This window comes from Haliotis rubra, unplaced genomic scaffold, assembly GCF_003918875.1.
Source record: "Haliotis rubra isolate DU_JTF1 unplaced genomic scaffold, ASM391887v1 Scf25, whole genome shotgun sequence".
In the NCBI taxonomy this organism is placed as follows: Eukaryota; Metazoa; Mollusca; class Gastropoda; order Lepetellida; family Haliotidae; genus Haliotis; species Haliotis rubra.
The window spans coordinates 1,353,988-1,381,455 of record NW_025766558.1 but is presented as its reverse complement, the minus strand read 5'-3'; the positions used below and the strand labels follow the sequence as shown (position 1 = coordinate 1,381,455).

Below are 27,468 nucleotides of genomic sequence, written 5' to 3'. Positions count from 1 at the left end.
ATTTGCACATGCGCAAAGTTGTAACTCGAGTCTTTCCTCTCGTCGTTGATCGGCGATTTCTCATGACATAGTTGCGAAACAGAGGAAATACATGTAGCAGTAGTTTTGACTCAATATCTAGATTCACTATTAGAGAAGAGGTTGGTATACGTGTTTTTCCATAGCGTATGACTTTAGTTCTATATTTCGGATAATTTACCCAATTTATCTGTCACGCGTGGTCTGAGCACGATTTTTATGTTGTTGAATATTTTGTGGTTTCATATATATGCATGTGAAATAATATGTCAGTTTCTAGAACTTATACGTCAGTGTCGATCGTAGCCGAGTCGTGTTTGTGAAAATGTACACACGAGATTCAAAATGTATATAAATAAACTCTAATATTTTGCAGCAGCTGTAGCTCCGTGGTAGAGTGGCGGGGATTACTGTCCCCTCGTGCTACGACAAGAGTGAGTTCGAATCTTTGCTCCACGATCTCTTTGTTTTGTTTTTAAGATAAGTCTGTTTGTCGTCAGTACAGGAATGTGAATGTCATAGTTTTCCAGACATTTACGGGTTTTTTTGTAATCGTTTTAGATATATATTATAGTGACAATTAGTATTTCACTTCACTATTTTCAGTATGCAGAGATGCTTTTAAATTTTCGAGAATTAATTAATTTTTTGTGCAGTCCCAATATTTTGTTCAGTTCTAATAAAAACTTAAAATGAAAAAGCTAAAATGACACAAGCCATATTATTGTGTATTGTCACATGCCATATAAGAAAGATGGGTATAGTCATAGGCGCCCGACTCTGATATATTTATAAGCATGACCTATGTATAACACATATATGTTATATATATTAGGTCATGCTTATAAATATATCAGAGTCAGGCGCCTATGGGTATAGTGGTTACAATTTATCTGAAAGGTCACATGCAACGTAAAACACAACTTTGCAGATTCTGATACCTTTCGGTATGGATTTACCGAAACAAATCATCAAAAATGCAAATTCAACTTATAAAGTTGAAAAATAACGCGATGAAAAAACCCGCACGAAATCAGAGTTCAAGCGATTCACTGATTTTCCCCCAGTACTTAGGGGAAAAGTGGTTTCACCAGCTGGGCTGCGCTCATAGCACATGCACAGTGAAATAGGTTCTCGCAGCTTGGAAGCGGGTTGTCCAGTGAATACTCGGTGAAGGCTTTGGTGTGAGCTATTTTTCTAATGTTTTGTTGATATTTCACAGGCGCGAGCGTTTTATATGTTATGACAATAGATTACCGATTTAACTGTTTGTATAATTTCATTTGTCTATTTCACCACACATTCTTCTTACGAGTCGCTTTCTCAGTTAGATATTTAAAAGCAATGTCATTATTTAGCGTTGACAGAATTTCTAACTGTGATATAGATATGTCGTTGACACAGACAAATCTCAATGTCTGTTTTATTGACACCTATGTGTCTGCCTGCATGTCTGCCAATGACAATATTCAATACACAACTGCGATCACTGACCACATGCAATTTGAACTTAACACCTATCAGGCTATACACCATAACAAATCGCATTGATTTATGGCCCGAGTTCGGTCTCTGTCACATTTAATGTAATTACACAGACAGGCAGGTGTGATACTTGTACACATGACATGTTATGATGTCGGTTGATTGCAAAATGTTATACACAAAAAATGAGCATGTATTTACAAAACCCAACATCTCTATATATATACACACACAATGAGCTGTGAGGGCATCTTCAAATGAACCAGCCGTTACACTTGAGTGCTCACCCACCCACTCTGACTGGGTTCGGTATCCCAACTGCTTCGTTTCTTGGGAAGTAAACCCAAGTACAAAATATTGCACTTTTGATTTGCGATTGTACGCTTATAATTTTGTTTATATGTTTTTCATAATCAGCAATGTATATTATATGTCATGAATAAGTGATAATTGTGTTTTAATTTTATTGTTTGATTTTTTGGTTGCACGTGACCTTTAAGCTGTGTTCAGGCATCCCTCTTTGTTGTAAGACAAACTATTCAAAGCATAAAGTACTCCATCCTGTTTGTTTCTTGTTATGCTTTGTAAAATGTGAAACGATACCCTTGTCATTTATACACTCTCCATATACATTATCTTGACCAGGAAGTACAATTGCAAAGTGATACGAAAAGATAATTGATTGGATCTTTTTCATTATGTGACAAACAAACTTGATAAATATTAGTTAACATTTCTTATGAATAGATGATAATGATTATGATGAAAGTTATTGTTTTTCTTCATTAACTAAATTGCAAAATAGTATTGGACAAAATACAAAATGGGTATTTGTCAATAGTCATTTTTCCCCACTGTTTTTACTTGTTTCTTGTCAGTCTGCCTTGTAAACCCACTAAAAAGGTATAAAACCCTGTAGACATTCCTTCTGAATATTAAAGCTTATTTTGCGCCAAAGCTTTTATTAACAGTAATTCATAAACACATACTTGTCATAAAGTCAGAATTGTACAATGACTCTCAAACATGTCAAAATTGTTGATCTGTTTTCTAGGGAATTAAAATATAGTTCTTGAAGTTCAGTTATTAGACACGATTAATTAGATAGGCATCATCACCAAGCAAAAATTAGTCTAGAAATATGAAGCATAATTCACAAAATAAAATATTTCAAGATTACTGATATTCCATTAAATTTCTTTAGTACTTTAAATGTACTCTTATTGTTTTTTTCCAGTACTCCTATATTGAAAAAATAAGGAGTACATACTTCTGATCATGAAAAATAATCTGGAGCCCTGGTTGTATATTACATATACATTGTAAATGTACCATAGTGTAGCAACAAATCACAATCTTAAGATGTATGATTAGAAATATATAATTATTATCCCCTGCATATGCACTTAAGTATTTCATATCCAGCTATTCTGCATCTGTTGTTTTGTTTATAGATACTAATTGACTGTTATCTTTTGCCAGAATGTCGAGCAGAGCGTGCACCCAGTGTGGGTGTACTGACATCGACATTGATCAGGCCCGGGGTGATGCAGTCTGTACCAACTGTGGATCTGTCCTGGAGGACCAGATCATTGTCTCGGAGGTGCAGTTCCAGGAAAACTCAGCAGGGGGTGCCTCAGTGATAGGCCAATATGTGTCACAAGATGGTGAGTTCTGCCCTATTTTGACTTATACCATATGTTCCCGAATTATTTCAGGTGAACAATGGACTAGAGTTATGTTTATGAGGGGTGCCACCAGTGGGGCAGGATACGCTCACCTTCTCGCGAACACCTGTTATCAAACCTATGTTATAGTGATGTATAAACGCATGCTGTGTCATCGTATCACATGATGACAATCACTGATTTCTTATGGATGTGGGACAGGTTTTGCCGCTTCTATTATGTAGCAATTCATATGATTATGAAATGGATATTATGGATAATAAATAATCTAAACTGTGCATGGAAAGCTTGAATGATGAAAACCTTGATGTTTTTTAACCATTGCTTTCAATTTGTTTATAACCAGGAACCAAGTCTCAGGGTCTGGGAGGCTTTCATCATGGCTTTGCCCGGGAGTCACGGACCATGACGCTGCAGAACGGTAACTAAACTTTGGTTCTTTAAAATCATCAATCAACACTATAGGTTCCAGCAGCAATAACATTAGGAGCCTTTGAGGGTAATTAGGTTTAGTTCATTAATGACATGAATGTGACAACATGACCAACATGTTATCTCTGGGAAAGTGGGGGTTAGTATAAAAACCAATCAGAGTTATCCCCCCTTACAGGTTACATTACTAGCTGCCAAAAGGAGTTATTTCCCCTTGACCAGGTTTGTAGAAATATAATGGGATTTTTCCCCAGAAATACTTGGTGAAATACAATGAAATAATGTAGCAGAATAATCTTGGAAGAGCAGCCATTTGAATAAATAAATTTGTTTTCAGTAAATCTGGGTCTTGAGATGATTTTGTTTTTAGATATCATTCCTTATGTGAGGGGGACCTTCTCACCTGGATAATAGCAGTCTTAGAGGAGAGTGGCATTATCACCCATAACTGCATCATATACATTTACAAAGCATCACTATTTTACGTGAATATAAAAAAGATGCACATGTACAGGTCATCACTCTTCTATGTGAAGATAGTATATCCCTTTATCATGCGAGTACATTTACAACATCTCACTTCTTTGTGTGCAGGTAAAAAGAAAATCCAGCAGCTTGGTGCACAGATGAAGCTGAACCAACACTGCATAGACACTGCATTTAACTTCTTCAAGATGGCTGTCACTAAAAGACTGACGCGGGGACGCAAGACCAACAATGTCATTGCTGCATGCTTGTATTTGGTGTGCAGGACGGAAGGAACACCTCATATCCTTTGTACTTATATCTAGCTCATGGTGGTCATGTGGTCTGAAATGAGTTTTGTTCAAGACTAGTGTACTTGTACATGTAGATGTGTGTGTATGTGTCACAGGGATGAAACTGCTGACCTTGCAGTATCTAGGCACATGCTCTGATCAGTACACCAGGACGACACAGCTTATGATCTTGTTTCTTGGATGAGACCTTGTATCCTTATTGTTCTGACATTATCTTCCTTATCCACAGTACATATGTTGCTGGACTTCAGTGATTTGTTACAGGTTAGTGCAATGTTTTTATTGAAGAATCTCATAAACTTCATTAATGGCTGCAGCTATGTCTCAACAAGAGAACAGTGGAACAGACAACATTCAGCCCATTCTTGGCACCCTTGTAATGAGTTTACTGTAATATTGATAAATGCAGGATTTAGCCTAAGACCTGTATTTTGGGGTGGTTATGCTCTTGTGTATGTTCCCAGTGCCTAGGATTCTTAACAAATTTTAATCATGGCTGTCACAAGTCAAAATGTGTTTGAACCATTACTCAATACTTTGTTTGTGTAAGTGTATTTACAAGAGAAGAAAGTGTGTCTGTAGCTCACACTGAAACCATTTCCTCCAAAGACTCTGGGTTTGTGAGACAGATTTGTACATATGATACAGCTGCCAAAAGAATCTGCAGCTGGTTTAGACATCAGTCACATTGATGTTACTATGTACAGCTGTGTGGCTCTCACTCTGGCTCATTCCATCATTATCAACTGTACAGTCATGTTCAAGTTCCACTCATGACATTTATGTGGGATAGGATTACTGTGTAGAATTTTGCAAATTATGAATGATTTGAATTTGAAATTGGGACCACATATTATTTAGAATGTTCTTGTGAGGTGTGTGTAACACTTTATCCCCCGTATAAGCTTTTTACCCTAGTTCCCATGGAGTGGACAACCCATCCTGATGCAGTGTTATGTATTCTTTTATTCTTTTCCCACAGACGAATGTGTACTCCCTCGGTAGGACTTATCTTGCCATTTCAAAAGAACTGTGCATCAACATTCCAGCCATAGGTGAGTGTCCTTTCCTACATTCAGACACTTGGGCTATGATTGCTGTAATGTCGGTATTACACACAACTAGCAACAACACGTTAGTTCTCCAGAGCTCTACTGCATGGCAGTGGTGGCCCAGTTGATTAGGCGTCAGAATTTGATGTGCAGTGGGGAATGTAAGAGAACTACGAACCTGGGTTTGGATCCCGGTTCTCCACAATAATGTTTTGTGGTTTCATTCGTAACTACCGGTACTCGTCCCTTTCCGTAACCTGAAAGACGACTCTTACCCCTCTCGTAGCCATGTCCAGGAGAAATATTCCCCCAGCCACTCAGAATGCTCGTATGTAGAGAAGAAATTGGGTCAAAATAGTTAGTTGAAATAATTTTCATTTCTGCTTGCATAATTTTTCCCCAGACACTTCAAGTATATATTAATTCTTGCATAGTCCTCCTGGGTTTCCTGAATTTTTATAACCAGGATATATTAACATTATGGTGTAGGAAAGTATTTAAGTATGTTAAACGTACCCTTTGAGGTAATTTCCTTGGCGTGAATGCCATGTTTTTTTCCATGCCCTTGAAAATAGATCAGCGACTAGACTTTCTTTCTCGCTGCGCTTTTGCGAGCTCAGACAGAGTCAAGTTCAAGTAAAATGTCTATGAGAGGGGTACGAGTCTTCTTTCAGATTACGGAAAGGGACGAGAAGTTACGAATGTTGTGGTTTGTCAGCACCATAGCCTTTCTCGTGGGCTTTCCTCCAACATCAAGCTAACTCGGTGGGATATAACGTGAATACTGTTTAACTGTTGTGGGTCATAATGCCCAGTGATGTGGGACAGTTGTAGAATCACAACAGAACTGTCAATTAAGTTAACTGAAGCTACTGTTTTAAGAATTATTATAGAAAATTCATAATTGTTTACCATGGTGACTGGTTCACAAGAACAACTCTGGTATGAAATTATTAACATGATGTGAAATGGAAATTTCAAGTGCTTTCAATTTATTGTATCATAGCAACGTGTATGCACTAACGACTGTATTATGCAGTTGTATGGGTCAGCACACAGCGATACCATAATGCTGGTAAACATGGATATGAACCTCATACACACTCACTGCAATTAATATCACAACAACTACGACATTTGCATAAAATTAAGTGGATGAGTCCAGAGTTGTGTTCCTTCGTCATGTGGATCATGGGGTTGACTCTACATTGCCATATTTTCTGATTGAGCTTCAGTTTGTCAGAACCATACCTGTATTGATGTCAGTGAAAAGAATTCATTTTGAGGCTCCGTCCTAATATGCGATGAAACTGGTACACTGCACCTGGCAGCATATTACCCAACTCACTCATTCTGAGTTTGGTAGCACCCGTGTCCAGAGTGCACCTGACCCAAGTTGTCTGCCATTAACAGCAAGGTCAACTCCCCTGGTTTAATTTATCCTGTTATGAAAACACTAAAACATTTTCAATAAAAAAATCTTTATTTCCAGTTTACTAACAAATCAATATTACAGTTTATCAGGGTCTTCACTTTCAGGGATAAACTTGACTTCTTGTGATATTTTCGTTGGACGTGTGAAACAACTTCAAAATGATTGTCATTTAAAAAAATAATTCTTGGCTTTTGAAGGACTAGGTAGGTTGATTGAAATCTGAGGGCTACCATGATAAAACAGTTGTTATCAGTGATGTGGGAAGAAAAAAAACATGGTTGATGTCCTTTTCACATGGTTACCAACATGACAAATCTGAGGTAAGAAATACTAGTAATAACTACGGCATGTACACATACAGTCACTCAATTCATTGGAGCTTAGAGTTGGACCAAAACACTTGAGTCCTTTTGTCCGAACATGGCTTAGCATCATATTCAGTATTATCCTACCAAATACATTTTACTGGACTCTGACTTCAACCAGTGGCCCAAGTTGCAGACTGACCACATCAGTGTTATGCATCAGTTCAAGTAAACGATGATGTATATCATGTACCAAGAAGCTCAATATTTGAATTTCATTCATGGTGACTGTTAGGGAATAACTCATAGACATACTTACTAAGGGCGACCACTGATTGGTGGAGAGCCCTCTTTTTAGAATGCAATATTCATGATTTGTGACAATCAAAACATCTAAGTAATTATGGCACTGTTTGAAATGTGTCTTGATCATTCAGTAGCATTCATACTAAATACCCTCATATTGTCTTGGGTGGTCTAATGTCCAGCACTAGGCTACCTAATAAATGTGTCGGGTGATGAGACAAGGAAGCAGGTTCCTAATAAACTCTCTAACCATCACAAACAAGTCTGCCACAAGCCATTTCAACAGTCTAATAATAGATGAGACATCAACATGATCAAGGGGAAGGTTTGACTACACCACCAACATTGGGGCAACACTTGAGGGGCACCTGAGCAACAAACTAACATGTAGATGTTTCTAACAGGAGCATATTTAAGCCAATGAGAGGTTTGGTGACTGATCCTCACATGGCTCTATGACAGGAAAACTTCCAACTAGTAATCATTTATACCAGTCCTATGATTACTTCAACCAATGTTTGAAATAAAGCATAACAGTCAAGGGTTTTATACTCTAACAGTAAAAGTTTAGGATTTTGGAGGTACCAAGATTCAAATGCTATGCTCTCCTCCCACCAAATGAATTTCAACACTGTTTATGCAGTTTAGGATGCAAATAGTTCTTGCAGATAAGCAAGTTCCATAGAGCCAGCACTGAAGCCTGTCTGGATATTTGGTCTTCAGTTATGATAGACAGTGATCCTTCTAATGACAATCCAACGTCAGCAGTAGAATATCAGCTCTGGTATCTGTCCCCCCTGTACCCCAGTACCATTTGTGCTGTCGGAGGAACACTGGAACTGAAATGTGACCTTGCCACACTGCATTTCAGCAAGTCCCTCTTGACCAAAGTAGCTGAGCTCGGCACCGTCCAACACCGCACTGGCCGTGTAATAGATATCTGGCTCAATCTGGATTGGGTTGTCAAATATAACAGGAAATGTGTTACTGGATCCATCAGATTTAAATCGGGTTAAATTTTGCCCAAGAATTAGACCATTTTTTTTTCAGTTCTATTTTGACTTGATACTCAGAGGCCCCATTGCTGGAGCCATACAGTCCAAATCCAGCTACAAAGACTCTGCGATCAACTGCAAACTGGATGCTGTCGCAGCGCCCCCTGTACCTCCACTGATTGCTGCGATAAGCGGAAGACTGGAACCTGTGAACCCTGTACTGCTCAAGTCCTTTGCGGTGTTTTCTGTTGAAGGGTAGTTTAGGTTTCACACGAGCAGTGAAATGAAGAAACACATCATTGGTTTCCTCCAGTGTGAGTATTCGGGACTGTGCTGGTCCATTTGCAAACTCTTCAATTGTCATGAGCGGCATGCGGATCAGATTGAGACACTCCCCCAACACTGAGCGACAGTTCTCAGGAGTTACATCATGCTCTTGACGTCGACATTCAGCTTCAGCCCAGCGGGACACAGCAGAGAAGATATGGATTTCTTGAGCATTGAGGGTTTCCCGACTGAGTATTGTTTCCAAGGTCTTATAATCTATGTCTGTGAAGCCATCAGATTTTAAGGCCTCCTCTGCCTGTGCGTCTATCACCTCCCAACATCTCTGCATAAGTTCCACCTCTTCAAACAGGCGACCTTGGCTCAGAAGGACACAAGCATTGCGAGCACTGAGACTGGTCTCAAGGAAACGGACACAAGCCTTGGCAAGATGAGGAACAATGTACTTTTTTGCAGCATAGAGAGTTGACAGAACGATGTCAGCTTCAAGTTTAATTTCATCACAATACAGATACCTGCAACATGAAAAAATCATTTGTAGAAATTCATGTTCATCAATACTACTCCCTACAAATCATCGTTTGAGCAACACATTCTTGTTAGCAATGTCACGCAACTTAGTGTCGAAAGGGGAGAACATGGTGCGAGATGTGGGACAATGGTGAACAGAGACCATGACCACAGTAAACACTGTGAAGAGGGAACATATGACAGGGTGAATACTGTGCAGGAAGTACTGACGTAACCCTGGAATTTTGAGTGATCTAGAATTGTCCTTGGAATTTACTTCCCTCATCATGCTCATTCAAGAATTATTTAGCATTTCCAATGACAGAAAATCAGGCTTTGTCTGTTTAGATGTGATTTGTGAAATTCTGATAAAATTTTAAACATGCTTCATTTAACTTCAATTTTTAGGTGCCTCACTATATCATAAACACCACTGAAATGTTATATCAACATCCATTCCAGGGTAAGGGTGCACTTTCCTCAGCACTTGCTCTAACAATGAAAACATAAAATGTAGAAAACATACGTAATAAGTACTGGGAGTCTGGGAGAGATCAGTGTCAAGAGATGCAGAGATTGTTGTTCTTGAACTATCACTTTTGTGAAATTATATTTTAAAAATTGTGGATTTTGCTACATCAAATTAACAGATGGATGTCAAATACTTGCAAAGTGAAACATGTTTACATTTCAATTCAACTGGACCAAAAATGTACAACTACTCTATTCATTCAGACAATGACGTCAAATTAGAAAACTTTATTAATGTATGAAAGCTCCGATTATACTAATTAACAAAAGAGATTCAATGCAAACTCACCTCAACACCTCACAGCTTATACTATGCATACCTTCATCAGATAATTTACATATCGGTCCATTAAGTGCCATATTAAGGCCCTGGCCAGATCATAACTATACTCAATATTTATGAGCCATATTTTCAAGTTTTTGGTCATTAAGCAACGACAGTCATGACAAAGAAGAAACGTCTACTACATAGATATGAGTAACAGGATAGTGTGGTCAGGCTACGAGTAACGGGATAGCGTGGTCAGGCTACGAGTAACGGGATAGTGTGGTCAGGCTCGCTGACTTGGTTGACACATGTCATTGTATCCAAAGTGCTCATGCTGTTGATCACTGGATTGTCAGATCCAGGTTTGAATCTTTACAGACCGCCATCATATAGCTGGAATATTGCCGAGTGCGGCATAAGACTAAACTCACTCACTCACATAGATACTACAAGCTCTAATTTGCCATCATTTGCATCAGCTTTTAGTATTCATGATGAAGAATTCATTAACTAAGCGGGGATTTACATGGAGTGTTTTTGAGGGTCCCTTGGACTCACACTCTTAATTTTCAGGGATCCTGGACATGAAAATGTGGGTCCCAGACACTTAAATATAATTAATACTGTTATTGTATTGTGTATCATGATCATCACATTGTTACAGTAATAAATTGCAAATAATACCATAACCCAGTAGCAAACTCAGTGATAACTTATTGTCAGTATGTCACTTGATTGGAATTTTTACAAAAAGTATTTGGACTTTTTCTGAGTCCCTGTGTACGCGCTAATAATTTTGGTTGTGTCCATTATCAATTTTTATGAGTATAGGACGCAGGAATTCGCGTCCTGTAAATCCCTGAACTAAGGCTGCAAGAAGAGACATCCACAGCTTGGACTCTTGGTTTGAGCTGTAGACTGGATAATTCCAGGTATCACCTTACCTGAGCAGGTTCCTAAATGCTACTGGCTCCACGTCAGGGATAATTATTTCCTCAGTCTTATCAGCGAGGCCTCCATAGAACATTGCGAAAAACACTGAACTTCCTGTAGCAAGTACATACTTATGGGCAGGAATTTTCTCAACTCCTGGCTCAGTTCCCACTAAAAAATAGATGTCAGCCATGAGAGGATTATTGAACATGACTGCATTTCTTTCTCGCACTGTGGTCTGAGTGGCTTGCCAATTATGTTCCTCGCTCTGTTTGGATGTTGGGAGAGGTGGGGGTGGTGGTGGTGGGGTGCGGCGGCTATTGGACACTGGTTGCCAGGAGATTGGGGGAAGGCAGTCAGGGGACCGGGTTTCAACAGACACTGGGGGTTGGGAAACAAAGTTTGGTGGAACTTCCTGATTTATTTCTTCATCATCCTTGAGACGAGAGGCAATGCAGGACTTCATGGCCATTATGTGTAGATGTCAATCCAGCCAAGCTGAAACATTTCAAAATAAGATAAGACAAACATGATAAACAAGGCCATGATCAATATACTTCAACTGAATAAGAATAATACCACATTATGTTTCAAGGAAAACCTATGTCTTGAGCTGCTGTCTGCTTAGTTTGTGCAGACATTTAGATATCAGGCTTAGTATGGTCAAACTGAATCACTGTCAGTAGTATTTTGGTATACATACCTGCTTCATAATTACATGAACAGATCAGGACAAACACACAGGAAGTAGCTTTGGGGTTTAGGTTTTATGCACTGTATACAAAAATACATTCCTTGAATGTAAGAAAATGTAGACTTTTAGCAGGGTCCAGTTTTTGCAAATTTACGTTATATTTCACTTCATCTGACAAAGGCACTTAGCGTTGAATCCTAAGTAGATCTCTGATCTCTACTTTCTCTTTCATAAAGAAGCAAAGACCTGGATCTACCCCAGTGGAACTGGAATAGCTGTTCCTTCAAAACCTTTCCACAATGATCAGCTAGGTGTAATAACGCCCATTTAAATGTCATTAGGAGTCACTAATCTTTCTTTAAACTGAGATGTTCCCACATCGTACATCCAAAGATTCTGTTGTCTGGAAGCAGCACGGTACCTGTCAAGTTTTAGCCACTTTCAGCGTCATAGTCAGTGCTGCCTATTAAATAAGACCTATACGAGAACGAAATACTTACGTTTTAGTGAATGTAGTTTAACCTCTTTTTCTGCAGTTGTGAAAGTGTTCTACACAAGCAAGAAGATGTTATCCCCCCACAACTTTCCTGTTTACGTCTTTCACATCCCCCGACTGCGCATCCCATAATATAGTCTAAGGGAGGCAACCACGGAAACGCGTTCAATACCACTAGTGGTTTTACGTAAGGTCTCTTGGCCCGATCTTGATTTGGTGTCATGTTTTTCTTACGCGGTGACATCATGTGGTATTTGTCAAAACGTATTAAAGTTTCTTAAAATGTCGGCTATCGCGATGAAAAGTACCAACGAGCCTTTATTGAAAGAAAGAAGTGCAGACATCTGGAAAAGCAGCGAGACTCAACCATGCGGCTGTTAATAAAGTAATGTCTGTTTTATCAAGTGTAAATACGTTTTCACAAATGGCATTGTGCTATGCCTAGCTTATCATGAAACCTTTCAGTGCGTTTTGTATTGGAATCAATCACAACTCCTATTTTAGAAACCCATAGTCAATCAGAATACATAGGCATAGCGTTGTAATTATTTGAAAAGTTTGACGCATGGCGTCTAGATCTAAATGTAAATAATGTTACTAAATACTTTTTTATCCCCATACGGTCATGTATTATCACTGTGAGTAAGAAAACCCATTTCTGGAGCTGAAGACGCAGGCAAGCCGCATCAGTGATGTCACAATGACTTTGGGGACGTAACACCAAAAAGCACGTGCGATCGAAGCGTTCGTAAAATATACCCGCGGATCTCAAAGCTCTGAGCTGGATTCGCTCTGTTGTTCCAGTGTTGTGGTGGTGTTTTCATACATAATTAATCGTTATCCAACATATATTCGGTCACACAGGCGAGCACAAGTCAATGTTTTAGTACCATTCCATCAATGAATGGGCAATGACAGACCGCCGGAACACCATAATGGAGCATGGAATACATGGATGGTAGACGACGTGTGATTTTGAACTTAGGTCGAAATTCAGCATACTACCAAAAATATTTAGAGAAATAGTAGACTTGTGGCTATGTGTTTCTATAAGCCAATATTCATATCATAAATAAATGGTGTTGTGTACATGTATTCTCACGATTTCAGACTTAAACGATATCATGAACAATTATGGCGTGACTTAGACCTAAATAATAATTCGCAAACTGTTAAAGTTTTAGCCTGTTTCCTTTCTCGATTATCAGAGTTTTGTCAGTAAAATCCAGGTGCCTGTAGGTTGAAGAAATAAATAAAAAACATCCAATGTAAATAATTTGTTTTTGTTTTTTTTTCATTCACATTACAGTAGATCTGAGTCTGTGGATTCCTGAATCAAATAGTTTGAACGCATGTGTAAGGCAGATGGGTATCTGTAGTTGTGGCAAGCGTTGACTTGTCTTGAGTGTAATATCTGAAGCCCATACTTGACTGTTAATGGTGGACAACTTGTGAAAACGAACTAGTGGTTGCAGTGCGTTCGCTCGTCACGCCGAGGACCCGGTTTCGATTCCCCACATGGTTACAATGTTTGATGTTGCTGGAATATTGCTAAAACTAAACTCACTCACTCACACATCTATGTTGGAGAGAATCATGAGAGATTCGCCAGCTTACCAATATGCTGTTTCTGATTCTCAACTGAACTGTCCTACTTTATTACAGATCCTTGTCTGTACGTGAGCCGGTTTGCCCACAAGCTGGAGTTCGGTGACAAGACCCACGAGGTGTCTATGACAGCCCTAAGGCTGGTGCAGAGGATGAAGCGAGACTGGATGCACACGGGGAGACGCCCCTCCGGCCTGTGTGGCGCAGGTAAGCACAACTGGTCTTGCCATGCAGCAACTCACCCGTACGCCACTTGGCGCAAGAAAATATATATTTTTCATAGAAATAAGCAACTTAATATAAATTGATTAGGATCCCCAGTGGGATGGGAGACTTCAGAACTTCGGGGAAATCTGGACCTGCTTTTTGGGGACTTTTGCAATATTGGTATGTTATGGCTCAGTTACCCTTCTCATGGCCCCTTGCCTTCTGTAACTGGTTTGCCCCTGTCATTTCAGACAGGAGCACATGATAAAGGTTCATGTCTTGACTGGCCCAGTTATAGTTTGCTATGTATTACACAGAAGTTAATGAACATCAGATTGTTTCCACTGAATATAGTACATAAGTCATGGCATCACAATATTAACCTAAGTCATATAAATGTGTTTGTGTGTTCTTGAATTTCTTTTGAGTAATTATAAATGAAATATTCCATTAACAGCATGTATTCACACCAGTATTGACCGCAGTTAACATAAGTATACACGTAAAACTAGACCTAGTTGTGCAGAGTTGTGTCCCCTTAGACACAAGGATCTTCTGTGGGTTCAAATACATGATTCAACCCAGTTACAATTTCTGGCCTGTTGATGCCATATCAGTACTTGTCATAGCTGATTTGGAACGTCAGGATTTTATGACATTTTTTTCGTTCTGCCCATTAATTTGATTGAAGAACATTCTGGATTACCCAGTCTATCATATTTCCATCAGAAGATGGAACTTTCCACAATGTTGTTGATGGAACAGACTGTAGTCCCCTTCCCACATGGGTGGAAGGATAGCTTTGTGGTTTACAATTGTTTGTCATACCAAAACCATGGTTCCATTTCCAATATTGATGCAATGTATGAAGCCCATTTCTCATGACCCCTGCCATCATATCGCTAACAAGTTTCTAAAGCTTACACCTCTTCCCCTAAAAGTCAGACACAGCAATACAAATGTTGTATTTTTAATGTTTTTCAGCTATCCTTGTGGCAGCAAGAATGCACAATTTCAGCCGCACTGTTCGAGATTTGATCAGAGTTGTCAAAGTTTGTGAAACAACAATTAGGAAACGGTAATTATATTGTCTTAAAATGTTTTTTAACTTGTTTTTTAACTTGTTTTTTAAATGTGCCCTGTTAGAAATTTGTTAATTTCAGTTTACAAGTTGATTTTTTATTTGTGAGGCACTGACGCATTTTGATTGTAATTTCTTCAGAAAACCACCACAGTGTTCACATTATGAGGTAGCCAGGGGTAGTCACATAGCCCTCACATTATGAGGTAGCCAGGGGTAGTCACATAGCCCTCACATTATGAGGTAGTCAGGGGTAGTCACATAGCCCTCACATTATGAGGTAGTCAGGGGTAGTCACATAATCCTCACATTGTGAGGTAGCCAGGGGTAGTCACATAGCCCTCACATTATGAGGTAGCCAGGGGTAGTCACATAGCCCTCACGTTATGAGGTAGTCAGGGGTAGTCACATAGCCCTCACATTGTGAGGTAGTCAGGGGTAGTCACATAGCCCTCACATTATGAGGTAGTCAGGGGTAGTCACATAGCCCTCACATTATGAGGTAGCCAGGGGTAGTCACATAGCCCTCACATTATGAGGTAGTCAGGGGTAGTCACATAGCCCTCACATTATGAGGTAGTCAGGGGTAGTCAGACATTTTATTACACTGATGTTTGAGAACACGGAAAAGTGCCCTGTAATTAATCCAATGTAGATGTTCACAGACTGACAGAATTCTCCGACACAGCATCGAGTCAGCTGACCATTGATGAGTTTATCAAGATAGACCTGGAGGAGGAACATGACCCACCATGCTTCACGGAGAGCAAGCGGAAGGCCAAGCTGGCCCAGGTATGATAAAGATACAGGGGGGAGGGCATCAGCTCATATAGCAAGAGATCATAACTACACAACAAAATAAAGACTGTGATCACAGTTGGCACAGCTTGAAAAAGCCTAAAATTTTAGTTTAAGGCCTTAAAATTGTTGATTTAGCCTTGCAAAGGACCTAAAAAGGACTTAAATTACATGGCTGATAAATTGTACGAATTCTGCTGATGCATGTTCCTGTCTATAATGTCACTTTGTTGCCTGTGGGATGACACTGACTCATGTTTCCCTTGCAGCTGGAGGAGCACAACAAGTTCAGCGATCTCACGGCGGAGGTGAGCAGCCTCCAGACGGAAATTGAGAAGTCCCTGGAGCCGAGAAAACCAAGAGGAATATTTGCATCATACTCAAGTGAGATAAAGCTTTATTGAGATACCGCTATAAACAAATTACAGACAGTATGTGAAAGTATTTTTTGAGAAAATTGTTTGCTCCTTTATTCATGTCAGTCACACTATCAGAGGACACAGCTACGGCACGGCTGAAATAGTGCGGACTTTTGACCATCTGCCAAAGCCTCGTATACTCACAGAAAATGGGGACTGAGGCCCTTTCTGTCTCTATTTCCAAAACTAGCATAATCAATTAATACTGACACAGATTCATTTGAATTTAGAAATGGGAGACGACTGTGAAGAGAACGATGAAATAGTGGCTGCAAGTAACTACCTCGCTGAGGAGGCTGTGAAAGATGCAACAGTGGACCTACTGAGTGATGAAGAAGCTGGTGACGTGAAGGACAAGACCGTTAAGACAGAGGGATGCCGTTCAGGAGTGGAAGATGCAGTCAAGCTAGAGTCCAAAGAGAGTCTCACCCGTCGAGAAGCATTGACAGCGAAAGGGTTAACGCCGTCTGCTGCCAGTCTGGGCATCAAGGAGGTGGTGGAAGAATGTATGAAAGAGGACAGTGATTCAGGTGGGTAGGGGTCAGGAGACGGTGATTCAGGTGGGTGGGAGCCAGGAGACGGTGATTCAGGTGGGTGGTGAACACAGACATCAACATGGAGATTAGAGTTAGGAGAGCCAAATATTGATTACGAGTTACCTGACGTATAATTTGTTCATCTAAGCCTGATAAATGATCCGTTGGTACGTCAGTATAATCGATGGATGTCTTCTCCTCCATATTACTTCATACTTGACAAGTATTTTATGTGTCTTCAGAGTCTGTGGTTGTGGGCGTGGATGGGGAATTGGACTTAGAAGGCATCAATGATGAAGAACTTGACTGGGTGAGTTTTCCCCATTACTTTGTGGGGAAATGGATATCCATGTGGTTAATGCATTTAACAGAGGTGCCAACCAATACAATTTTGTTTGTATTCATAATAACTGTACACCTGAAATTATGACATTATGATCTCGATAAAATTTGTGCATGTGATTATTTGTTATTTCTAAGACCACCTTGTTGGTGATTCTGTGTTGTTATATCTTTAATAACACTTCTGCCTGTCACAATACGCAACATGTCTGAACCTCAGCTGAATATGTAAACCTTCGGTAAAGCCATCACATGACTTTAAGCAGTAACAGGTAAATAGAATGCTGGTACTGATTGGGCGATAGGTAGGAATCCCCAAGAAAACCCCCTTTTGGAAGTCAATCAGAGAAAGATTATTCTTTGTAAGCAAAATTACCATAAAGTAGGCAATGCATGAACCCATTATATTTTTGGAATATTGCGAGGAAGTGTGTAATACACTGAGTCACTCACTGACTCTCTCACTCTAATTCCATTTTACACTTTGCCAATGTTATCCAACTTACATGCTCAGGCAAGTGTTGTCCCTTTCCTGCCACATGTTTCTTTGTTAATATGGGTATATTTACTGTCTGTAAGATAATGTTGTTGTGTATGTAGATAATTCTAACAATGATGTGAAGATTGACTCCTAAAGGTTTAGATATTTTTGACCTATTAACTGTGTGTACATGAAAGCGGATATGTTGTTTTCAGATGATACTGACGGAGGAGGAGGTGCGGGTAAAGACGATGGTGTGGATGAAGGCCAATGAAGACTACCTGCAGGAGCAGAAAGGTGGGACACTGTCAGTCTGGTGATCATCTCTGTGGAGCTGAGGGACGGTGGGGTAGCCTAGTGGTTAGAGTGTTCACTCGTCACGCTGAAAACCTGGGTTTGATTCCCCACATGGGTACAATGTGTGGAGCCCATTTATGGTGTCCCCCGCCGTGATATTGCTGGAATATTGCTAAAAGCGGTGTAAAACCCAACTCACTCACTGTGGAGCTGAGGAGGCATGGCAGCAGCCACACTGGAATCAGAGTTCTCAAATCACAAGCAATAAATATCTCTTTGTGACTGTGACTTTCAGCATTTAATATATTACATGAAATGGGAGAGAGACAACATATTATTACTGACATGCTTGTTTAGGTGCAAGATTAAAATTTTGTAAACATATACATGAAATATTTCTTTTGTCTTCTGAAAGAACATGCAGAAAAGAAACATATTATCAACCTCTGCTGTTAGAAGTCATATGAGGTTATGTTGTAGGCCTAGATGTGTATATATTGTGTATGGCTGCTTGATCTATATCCATGAGTGGCTGTAATCTGTTGCAGAGAAGGCAGAGAGGAAGAAGAGGGAGGAAGAGGAGGAGGCGCTGAAACCAGAGAAGAAGGTCAGTTTTGTGACAAACGTACAGACTAAAAGAGAGTCAGTGACTGAGTGGGTGATCGGGTTGGTGGGTGGGTGGTGGTGCACAACATGACATCGGCCTGTGGCAGTCAAGTCTGGACCAGACCAACCAATGTTTGATACAACTGATGGATGTGTACAGTCAGTCCAGTAACCACACACCAAGGTTTGGTAGGTTGTTGTTACACATGAGATATGGACCACCTCCATGGTGTAGTGGTTAGAGCGGAAGGTCGCAGGTTCGAACCCCGACTGCGTCATACCAAAAGACGTTAAAATATGGTACTTGTTGGTCCCTGCCTGGCACTCGGCATTAATGGGTACAACAAGGACTGGTCGGCAGGAGTCAGTATAATGTGTCTGAGTGGGGTATTCATGCTTCACTGCAGTATAGTATCTCAGTGGGCTAGCACTTTAAAAACCAGCTTAAGTCTGGGCTAGTACAAGCAGCCACACATACACACACACACGCATGCACGTCGTCATATGAGCGAACTATTCTCAAGCACGACGTAAAACCCAATTTACCTCACCTCACCTCACATGAGATATGGACTGTATGGATCTGTGATATTGTGACACACAGGTTGTACATAGACAGGACAAGATATGTGAAAAGTGATCTGGTAGTGTTAGATAACATAACAATTTTGTATATGGAAGTATTGTACCAAATGTATTTGATCAACAAACAGTTTATCTTTGATGATATTAATGGTAGTTTACATCTTCTGTTTTTAGAAACATTTTGAGCTTAAAATCTTCTGATATTCCAGAAAAAGCGAACCTACAAGAAACGTATCCAACAAACGGGTGAAGCATCAAGTGCTAGAGAAGCCTTGGCTAAGATGTTATTAGAAAAGAAACTGTCAAACAAGATTAACTACGATGTTCTGAATGATCTTAACTGTAAGGCCATGAAGAATGAGTCGTCGACTAAGCCAGATCTGGAGATGGAGCCCCCTCCTACTACAGATGTTCTCACCCCAACAGAAGTGAAGGTCTCCAAGTCAATACTCAATAGGTGAGAGGGAAAGAAATGGGTTTCTTCATCAGTGAGCTAATATTCACGAATCTCACTCTCGCATCTTTGATATAAAAGATATCACTACTTTGCAATGAACATTTTAAACTCGTGGCTTGTAGAGGTGTTGTGAATTGTTTTTGAAAATTATTTATACTTTAATGTTAAAAGAAATGAATCTGCGATTTTGTTTATTATCCACAATATTTGAATCCATGGTGTAACAGTCATACTACTCCGCTCCATGTATGAACAGTCTTGCAGTTTGATCTTGTTTCCCTTGCTATGTTTATGGTGGTGTCTCTGTTTGTTTCAGATTTAAGAGATCAAGTGTTAACATTGATGTGAAACGAGAAGCTCAAGAGGTAGGAACATTACTTTCTGTCTCCATTAAACAGCTGAAATATTGCTGACAACATAAACTTTACATTTCAACTTTAGAGGAAGTAAAATAGTCCTAACTATAGGCATATATTTCATCTGCAGAATCCAAGTTTTCCAGTCCAGGTAGGGACATCGTCAAGACCAGAAATACGTATCACCCTCTTGTAAACCATTCTCTTCCCACAGAGGTTACTCCTGTCATATCTTCCTACATAACCTCTGTTCTAATACGGCCCTTTCATGGTGTGAGCGTTCAAGACTCGTGATTGGAGACAATCAGATTTAGTTGTGCAATCAGCGACGTTGTTTCAAAAGTGATCATTCGCAAGGCCTCGGTAATTTCCGTATGCTTCGAGAAAACTAAACTTCTTCCCCTGCGCGATGCGCAAAAGTTTCTTCTAGACAGAACTCAGTCATGTTATGGCGGATCAGTGGCGTCTCCATCGCCCTCGTTGACAACGGACAAGCTAGCCATTAAACGTCTTGTGTGTAACATCAACACAAGTCACCGGCAGATGGGGGATATTTGTGGCCCCACATTTGCTTGTGTTAGTTAAGTTGAATCTAAGTCGATGTAACAGGCTTTCTGATTGGATGGAAAGAAGGGAGATAATTCGTGTTACGCGATCTTTTGCCGCTAGGGGATTTTACGAGAACTGGGAAATATGGCCGTATTAGAACAGAGGTTACGTAGGAAGATATGACAGGAGTAACCTCTGTGGGAAGAGAATGCTTGTAAACATGAGTTAGAGACTGAACTAGAGGAATTCTTCTTCATCTGGTGTCTGAAAAAAAACCTGCCTGTCTGCTTCTGTTTTTGCATATTGATACATTGTTTTCTTCCAGTTGTATTTCTTGCTTTTGATATTTTGTTCCACTGCAGGACTCTGACTCAAAGCGGGTTAAGTTCTCAGTAGATGCAGAAGTCAAGCCGGAGGTTGTCGTAGAGAGCGGACCAATACAGTACGAGACGAAAGGTGAGATGGTAATTTTGACTGATCCTGTTGTGGATGTTGTGACTGATCCTGTTGTGACTGATCCTGTTGTGGATGTTGTGACTGATCCTGTTGTGACTGATCCTGTTGTGGATGTTGTGACTGATCCTGTTGTGGATGTTGTGACTGATCCTGTTGTGGATGTTGTGACTGATCCTGTTGTGGATGTTGTGACTGATCCTGTTGTGGATGTCGTGACTGATCCTGTTGTGGATGTTGTCATGACTGATCCTGTTGTGGATGTTGTGACTGGTCCTGTTGTGGATGTTGTGACTGATCCTGTTGTGACTGATCCTGTTGTGGATGTTGTGACTGATCCTGTTGTGGATGTCGTGACTGATCCTGTTGTGGATGTTGTGACTGATCCTGTTGTGACTGATCCTGTTGTGGATGTTGTGACTGATCCTGTTGTGGATGTCGTGACTGATCCTGTTGTGGATGTTGTCATGACTGATCCTGTTGTGGATGTTGTGACTGGTCCTGTTGTGGATGTTGTGACTGATCCTGTTGTGACTGATCCTGTTGTGGATGTTGTGACTGATCCTGTTGTGGATGTTGTGACTGATCCTGTTGTGGATGTTGTCATGACTGATCCTGTTGTGGATGTTGTGACTGGTCCTGTTGTGGATGTTGTCATGACTGATCCTGTTGTGGATGTTGTGACTGATCCTGTTGTGGATGTTGTGACTGATCCTGTTGTGGATGTTGTCATGACTGATCGTTTTGTGGATGTTGTGACTGATCCTGTTGTGGATGTTGTGACTGATCCTGTTGTGGATGTTGTGACTGATCCTGTTGTGACTGATCCTGTTGTGGATGTTGTGACTGATCCTGTTGTGACTGATCCTGTTGTGGATGTCGTGACTGATCCTGTTGTGGATGTTGTCATGACTGATCCTGTTGTGGATGTTGTGACTGATCCTGTTGTGGATGTTGTGACTGATCCTGTTGTGACTGATCCTGTTGTGGATGTTGTGACTGATCCTGTTGTGGATGTTGTGACTGATCCTGTTGTGGATGTTGTGACTGATCCTGTTGTGGATGTTGTCATGACTGATCCTGTTGTGGATGTTGTCATGACTGATCCTGTTGTGGATGTTGTGACTGATCCTGTTGTGGATGTTGTGACTGATCCTGTTGTGGTTGTTTCAGACTCTGATGGGGTGTACATTGTTGATGAAGAGGAGGAGGGTGATTATGAGGAAGACGACTATGGCGAAGAGGAAAATGTCAGTGCAGCCAAACTCCTTGGACATGATGCAGGTAACAGAAGCTACATATGTCATTATCAGGTGTCATTAAACAGGTGACACCATACATGCATACAACATTTTAAGAGTTGTGTTAACAACAGACACACTTACTGGTTATGCTGCTTCTAGAGAAATTGTTGTTACAAGTTTGCAATTTACGATGTAGTCACATCAAATATTACCATGTCCCATCATACAGCTGGATGTTCAACAGTGCCCACTAACATAGATATTATAGTGAATAATTTCAAAGAAAACTTCAAAAATTAAAACTTCTTTTATTTTTAGCCATATCAATATTTATCGTGAAGTACTTAAAAAGGAGTTAAATTGAATGATTAAGTATGATGTCTCCCTCAACAGGTGCCCTCACAGACCAGTATTGCCTTTTGTTTCAGTTGGGGGCTATGAGGAGGAACAAGATGAATACTATTTGGATGATGACTGACATCAAGGGATTAGTTCTCTTCTTATTTCTGTGATATGAACAAAGTGTTTATGGTCAGCTGTATCTGACCTGAACAAGCTGCAGGGCAAGAGAGAACCTGTTCCCAGTTCTGGCCCACATCATCGGACTTCCTTGTTCACTTCCCACTCCAGGGTGTGAAAACTGTCATTGATGTCGCCATTATGGGCATCATCTAACAAGTGTCACCAGGGATCAGTGCAGCTAACACACAATGACTCTGGACTGATGCTAGAGATGTGCAATGTGCTGGACTCAGGCTGAGTGTTGGGTTACAAAACTACCTCACTCTTCCACGCACCCAACTGATGCCAGGAAATAATCTGCAAGTGAAAACTACCACTGCCTATCCTTACCATACCACCATACCATGCCACTACTCTATCATACCTCTCAAGCACGACGTTAAACCCAATTTCACCTCACCTCTATCATACCATACCATCATACCATGTCACTACCCTATCATACCATGTCACTTCCTTGTCCGTACCACCCGTGAAGGTCTGGGTTAGAATGTTGATCTTCAGTAACCCATGCTTGTCGTAGAGGCGACTAACGGGATCGGGTGGTCAGGCTTGCTGACTTGGTTGACACATGTCATCTGTTCCCAATTGCGCAGATTGATGCTCATGCTGTTGATCACTGGATTGTCTGGTCCAGACTCGATTGTTTACAGACCGCCGCCATATAGCTGGAATATTGCTGAGTGCAGCATAAAAATAAACTCACTTACTCACTCTATACCATACCATACCACTATCCTATCATACCATACCATCATACCATGTCACTTCCTTGTCCGTACCATACCATGTCACTATGATGTCAATACCATACAACCATACCATGTCACTATACTGTCCATACCATACCGTATCACTACCCTTTGAATACCATATCACTACAACATCACTTACTTGTCACTACGATTCCACTACCACATCAGTACCATACCACCACCAGGTCACTACCCTGTCACTACCATAACACAATTAGTCCACTACCACTGCAGAATGAACAGTAGATATGAAGCAGGTTGTGGTATTGTTTCCTCCAATACCAGGACCACTCAAGACTATAGATCAGCAAGGAACCAAGATGGCGCCACCTGAGACTGCCTCCTGAAACAGCGCTTCCACGGACCAGACTGCCTGGTTATCTATGTCAGCAGGGATAGGTCAAGTCAAGGCACAAATCTGCTGCAAAATCAGTACTTGAATTAAATAATCACATTTATGACTATAATAATCATATTGGCCTGATAGGTGCCAGTTTTCAAACTCAGGGACTGAGAATGTTTTGTATATTTAGCAAGACAAAGAGGTGTTGATAAATCTCTCAGATATTGTCAGAATTTGATGGCTTGTTTGTGAAATATAATAAAGTATTTAAACTGATGTTATGAAATGGAACAACTTTTCTGTAGGGCAAGTGATTTCTCCCTGGTAATGGCCCTGTGATGAAATTTCTTTTCTTTTTTTGACTGAGAACGTAAGATAGATTTACCAGGAGACACTGTGACATGAATTCTTCTCTGGGCATCATAAAGGTGACACAGCACAAGACTGACTGACTGACTGAGTTTGGTTTTATGCCGCTTTTAGCAATATTCCAGCAATATCACGGCGGGGGACATCTGAAATGGGCTTCACTCATTGTACCCATGTGGGGATTCAAACCCGGGTCTTTGGCGTGACGAGCCAAGGCTTTAACCACTAGATTACCCCACCGCCCCCACAGCACAAGAACTGCCAAGAACCAGTCTGTTCAAAAAGGGACACATTGACACGGGAGGGATCAATAATGGGTGTTGGGTGGCGGGGGGTGGTGGGACTGTAGCAGGCACAAACATGCAAAGAGATTATTTACTGAAAACCATCACTCTGCTGTCCAGGGATTTGGGTCAACAACAAACATGGCCGACATATGCAGTATATGTGAAACATTCATGTTGATGATGAAGTAAGATGACAATCCATGTGATAATGCAAGTAATACATCAGAAGACTGGGATATTGTTACAGGCAGCAGGCAGACTTACAGCCATATCAATACACATTAGTAGTAACACAGTTACTATGGTGATGACTGGCTGTATTACTCATGAAATAATATGTAATAAGTGCAATTGTATAATTCGTATACAAAATATGTAAAGAATGTTTTTGGAGAATCATGAAATGTTTTGAAATAAGGAAATATTACAGTGTCATGAATTAACATATGATCTCAGTACAGCAGCATTATGTATTTGTTTTAGACACCACAGTGATATTGTCATGTGCACATTGTTTTCAGTTGTGAAATTGATTAAATGAATATGAATAAGACTACGTGGTTTGTTGTTTGATCCGTCTATTCGTGTAAGTGAGATTACAGACACTAACAGATGAGGCTGCTGTGTTTAGCCTATGTCTGTGTAAGGCCGGCAATCTCAGCTGTGAAGGTAGATGTACAATCAGGTACCAACACCTGTGAAGGACCAGCTGTGAAGGTAGATGTACAAATCAGGTACCAACACCTGTGAAGGACCAGATGGGAATGTAGATGTACAAACAGGTACCATCACCTGTGAAGGACCAGATGTGAATGTAGACCAGGTACCATCACCTGCGAAGGACCAGCTGTGAATGTAGATGTACAAAACAGGTACCAACACCTGTGAAGGACCAGCTGTGAATGTAGATGTACAAACAGGTACCATCACCTGCGAAGGACCAGCTGTGAATGTAGATCTACGAACAGGTACCATCACCTGTGAAGGACCAGATGGGAATGTTGATGTACAAACAGGTACCAATACCTGTGAAGGACCAGCTGTGAATGTAGATCTACGAACAGGTACCATCACCTGTGAAGGACCAGATGGGAATGTAGATGTACAAATAGGTACCATCACCTGTGAAGGACCAGATAGGAATGTAGATCTATGAACAGGTACCATGACCTGTGAGGGACCAGCTGTGAATGTAGATGTACAAAACAGGTACCATCACCTGTGAAGGACCAGATGGGAATGTAGATATACAAACAGGTACCATCACCTGTGAAAGACCAGCTGTGAATGTAGATGTACAAAACAGGTACCATCACCTGTGAAGGACCAGCTGTGAATGTAGATCCACGAACAGGTACCATCACCAGTGAAGGACCAGATGGGAATGTAGATCTACGAACAGGTACCATCACCTGTGAAGGACCAGCAATCTCAACTGTGAATACGTGTAGAAACCGCCCTGAAAGGTTAAACAAAGAAAACTGTACAAACGGACATTCCCTGGTGAAGTAGATGTACACACAGGTTGGGTAAGGCCAACATGTCATGAACGCGAATGACATATAAATGCACACGATTGTGATGACTAATTTCAAATATGAAAGTGTGATATATACTGGACAAAATAAGTTAGGGATATTGGTATTTTTATGATTGATTTTTTATCAGTGTGTCAATGAATAAATGAATCATTATTAATCATTTCAAAATTTACATATATCCCTAACCATTTTGTCCAGTATACATGGCGACATACAAACATTAAAAAATACATAGACCACATCGTTCTCGAGGGGTATTGCCCATCTGAAAAACGCTGAACAGCTAGAGATCCTGTTAAAAATCTGCGGGAACTGATGCAGGCTGTTCATGAGGAATAGGATTCGAGGCTTGGTTACCAGTGTGAGGAGGATACTGTCAAATATTATCATGCGAGGGGCGGACTACTCCAGTTGATACAATCACAACAGCCATGATTGGAGAAGTATGTGACAAGGACGTGGTCTATCATGCGAGGGGCGGACTATTCCAGTTCATACAATCACGACAACCATGATTTGAGAAGTATGTGACAAGGACATGGTCATGGTGACCATACTTTCCGGCATTGTTGAGATCAGAGACCATGTACTGGCATATGGTCTCTGTTGAGATGAACTTTTTTGTGTATTCATATTGCAAGTAAATTGTTACCAAATTTCAGGTTTGGTTTATAATCACAGTAAAATATTTTGCAGTTACCATTTTGATAAACGGAATTTGGTTTTCAAATTTGTATTCGTACTGGTGGGTGATGATTCCTTAAAGTGAATTAAATCTTGCAGCTTCTACGGGTAATTCTAACATGTCATTCATTGTCCAGGAAGTTACAGAAGCTTTGCATTTGGTCGTCTACGGGAAGCTAAAATATTTCTGCATTTTCACATAAAATTTGTAATCCATACAAGTCTGATGATATTATAAAATTGTTCTGAACGAAATACTCCATAGAAGCCTACATGAATCCTGTCAGTTTTAAGAAAACTACAACAATAGTACAGAACAAACAAACAAGTTGTCTTGAATTTATTAACCTGGTAAAATGTTTCGCTTACGCATCTGTTACGTATTTTTAATAAATTCATATGTGGAATATTCCAAATTAAAAACGAAATTTCAAAATATCGAATTTCTTCAAGGTTATTTCAGAGTGTGTTCAAGAAAAGTACATGTAGTAGTTTAGTGAATTTCCACCGAGATAATTTATAGAATCTGCGTGATATACAGAACGGTCATGTACACTACAGAGGTGCACATGGAGCTATATCCTTGAAGTGGTCCATTTCAGCAAAGACCATAAAATAATTAAGTAATAATAATATTATAGCGAAAGGTTGAATTAGTGGTTTAAGATTGTACAATATAGATGTTTATATATATGGTCTGTAAATATTCGAGTCTGGACCAGACAATCCAGTGATC

The 27,468-nt window shown here is 40.3% G+C and overlaps 2 protein-coding genes across 4 annotated transcripts; one reads left to right on the top strand and one right to left on the bottom strand.

Moving 5' to 3' along the window:
• Positions 1–28: 28 nt before the first annotated feature.
• Positions 29–23,344, top strand: LOC124279395 (transcription factor IIIB 90 kDa subunit-like). 3 transcript variants are annotated; one of them, XM_046715214.1, is made up of 20 exons: positions 29–140; positions 395–452; positions 2,986–3,170; positions 3,538–3,612; positions 4,218–4,391; positions 4,635–4,666; positions 5,385–5,457; positions 13,878–14,027; positions 15,012–15,105; positions 15,774–15,900; positions 16,176–16,290; positions 16,556–16,855; positions 17,104–17,171; positions 17,900–17,981; positions 18,530–18,588; positions 19,382–19,629; positions 19,946–19,994; positions 20,897–20,990; positions 22,161–22,271; positions 22,660–23,344. In XM_046715214.1, the coding sequence occupies exons 3-20, from the start codon at positions 2,987–2,989 to the stop codon at positions 22,707–22,709; spliced, it is 2,085 nt and encodes a 694-aa protein (XP_046571170.1). In that variant the 5' UTR covers positions 29–140; positions 395–452; position 2,986; the 3' UTR covers positions 22,710–23,344. The 3 variants fall into 3 exon arrangements, with proteins under 3 accessions (XP_046571170.1, XP_046571171.1, XP_046571172.1); XM_046715215.1 differs by having other exon boundaries at positions 41–140; positions 398–452; XM_046715216.1 differs by lacking the exon at positions 395–452 and having other exon boundaries at positions 43–140.
• On the bottom strand, positions 6,919–12,349 carry LOC124279397 (BTB/POZ domain-containing protein 6-like). The gene is given in 4 exon segments (XM_046715218.1): positions 6,919–8,546; positions 8,548–9,295; positions 11,034–11,520; positions 12,217–12,349. Coding segments are annotated over 3 exon segments (1,494 nt in total). The 5' UTR covers positions 11,495–11,520; positions 12,217–12,349; the 3' UTR covers positions 6,919–8,261.
• Positions 23,345–27,468: the final 4,124 nt, after the last annotated feature.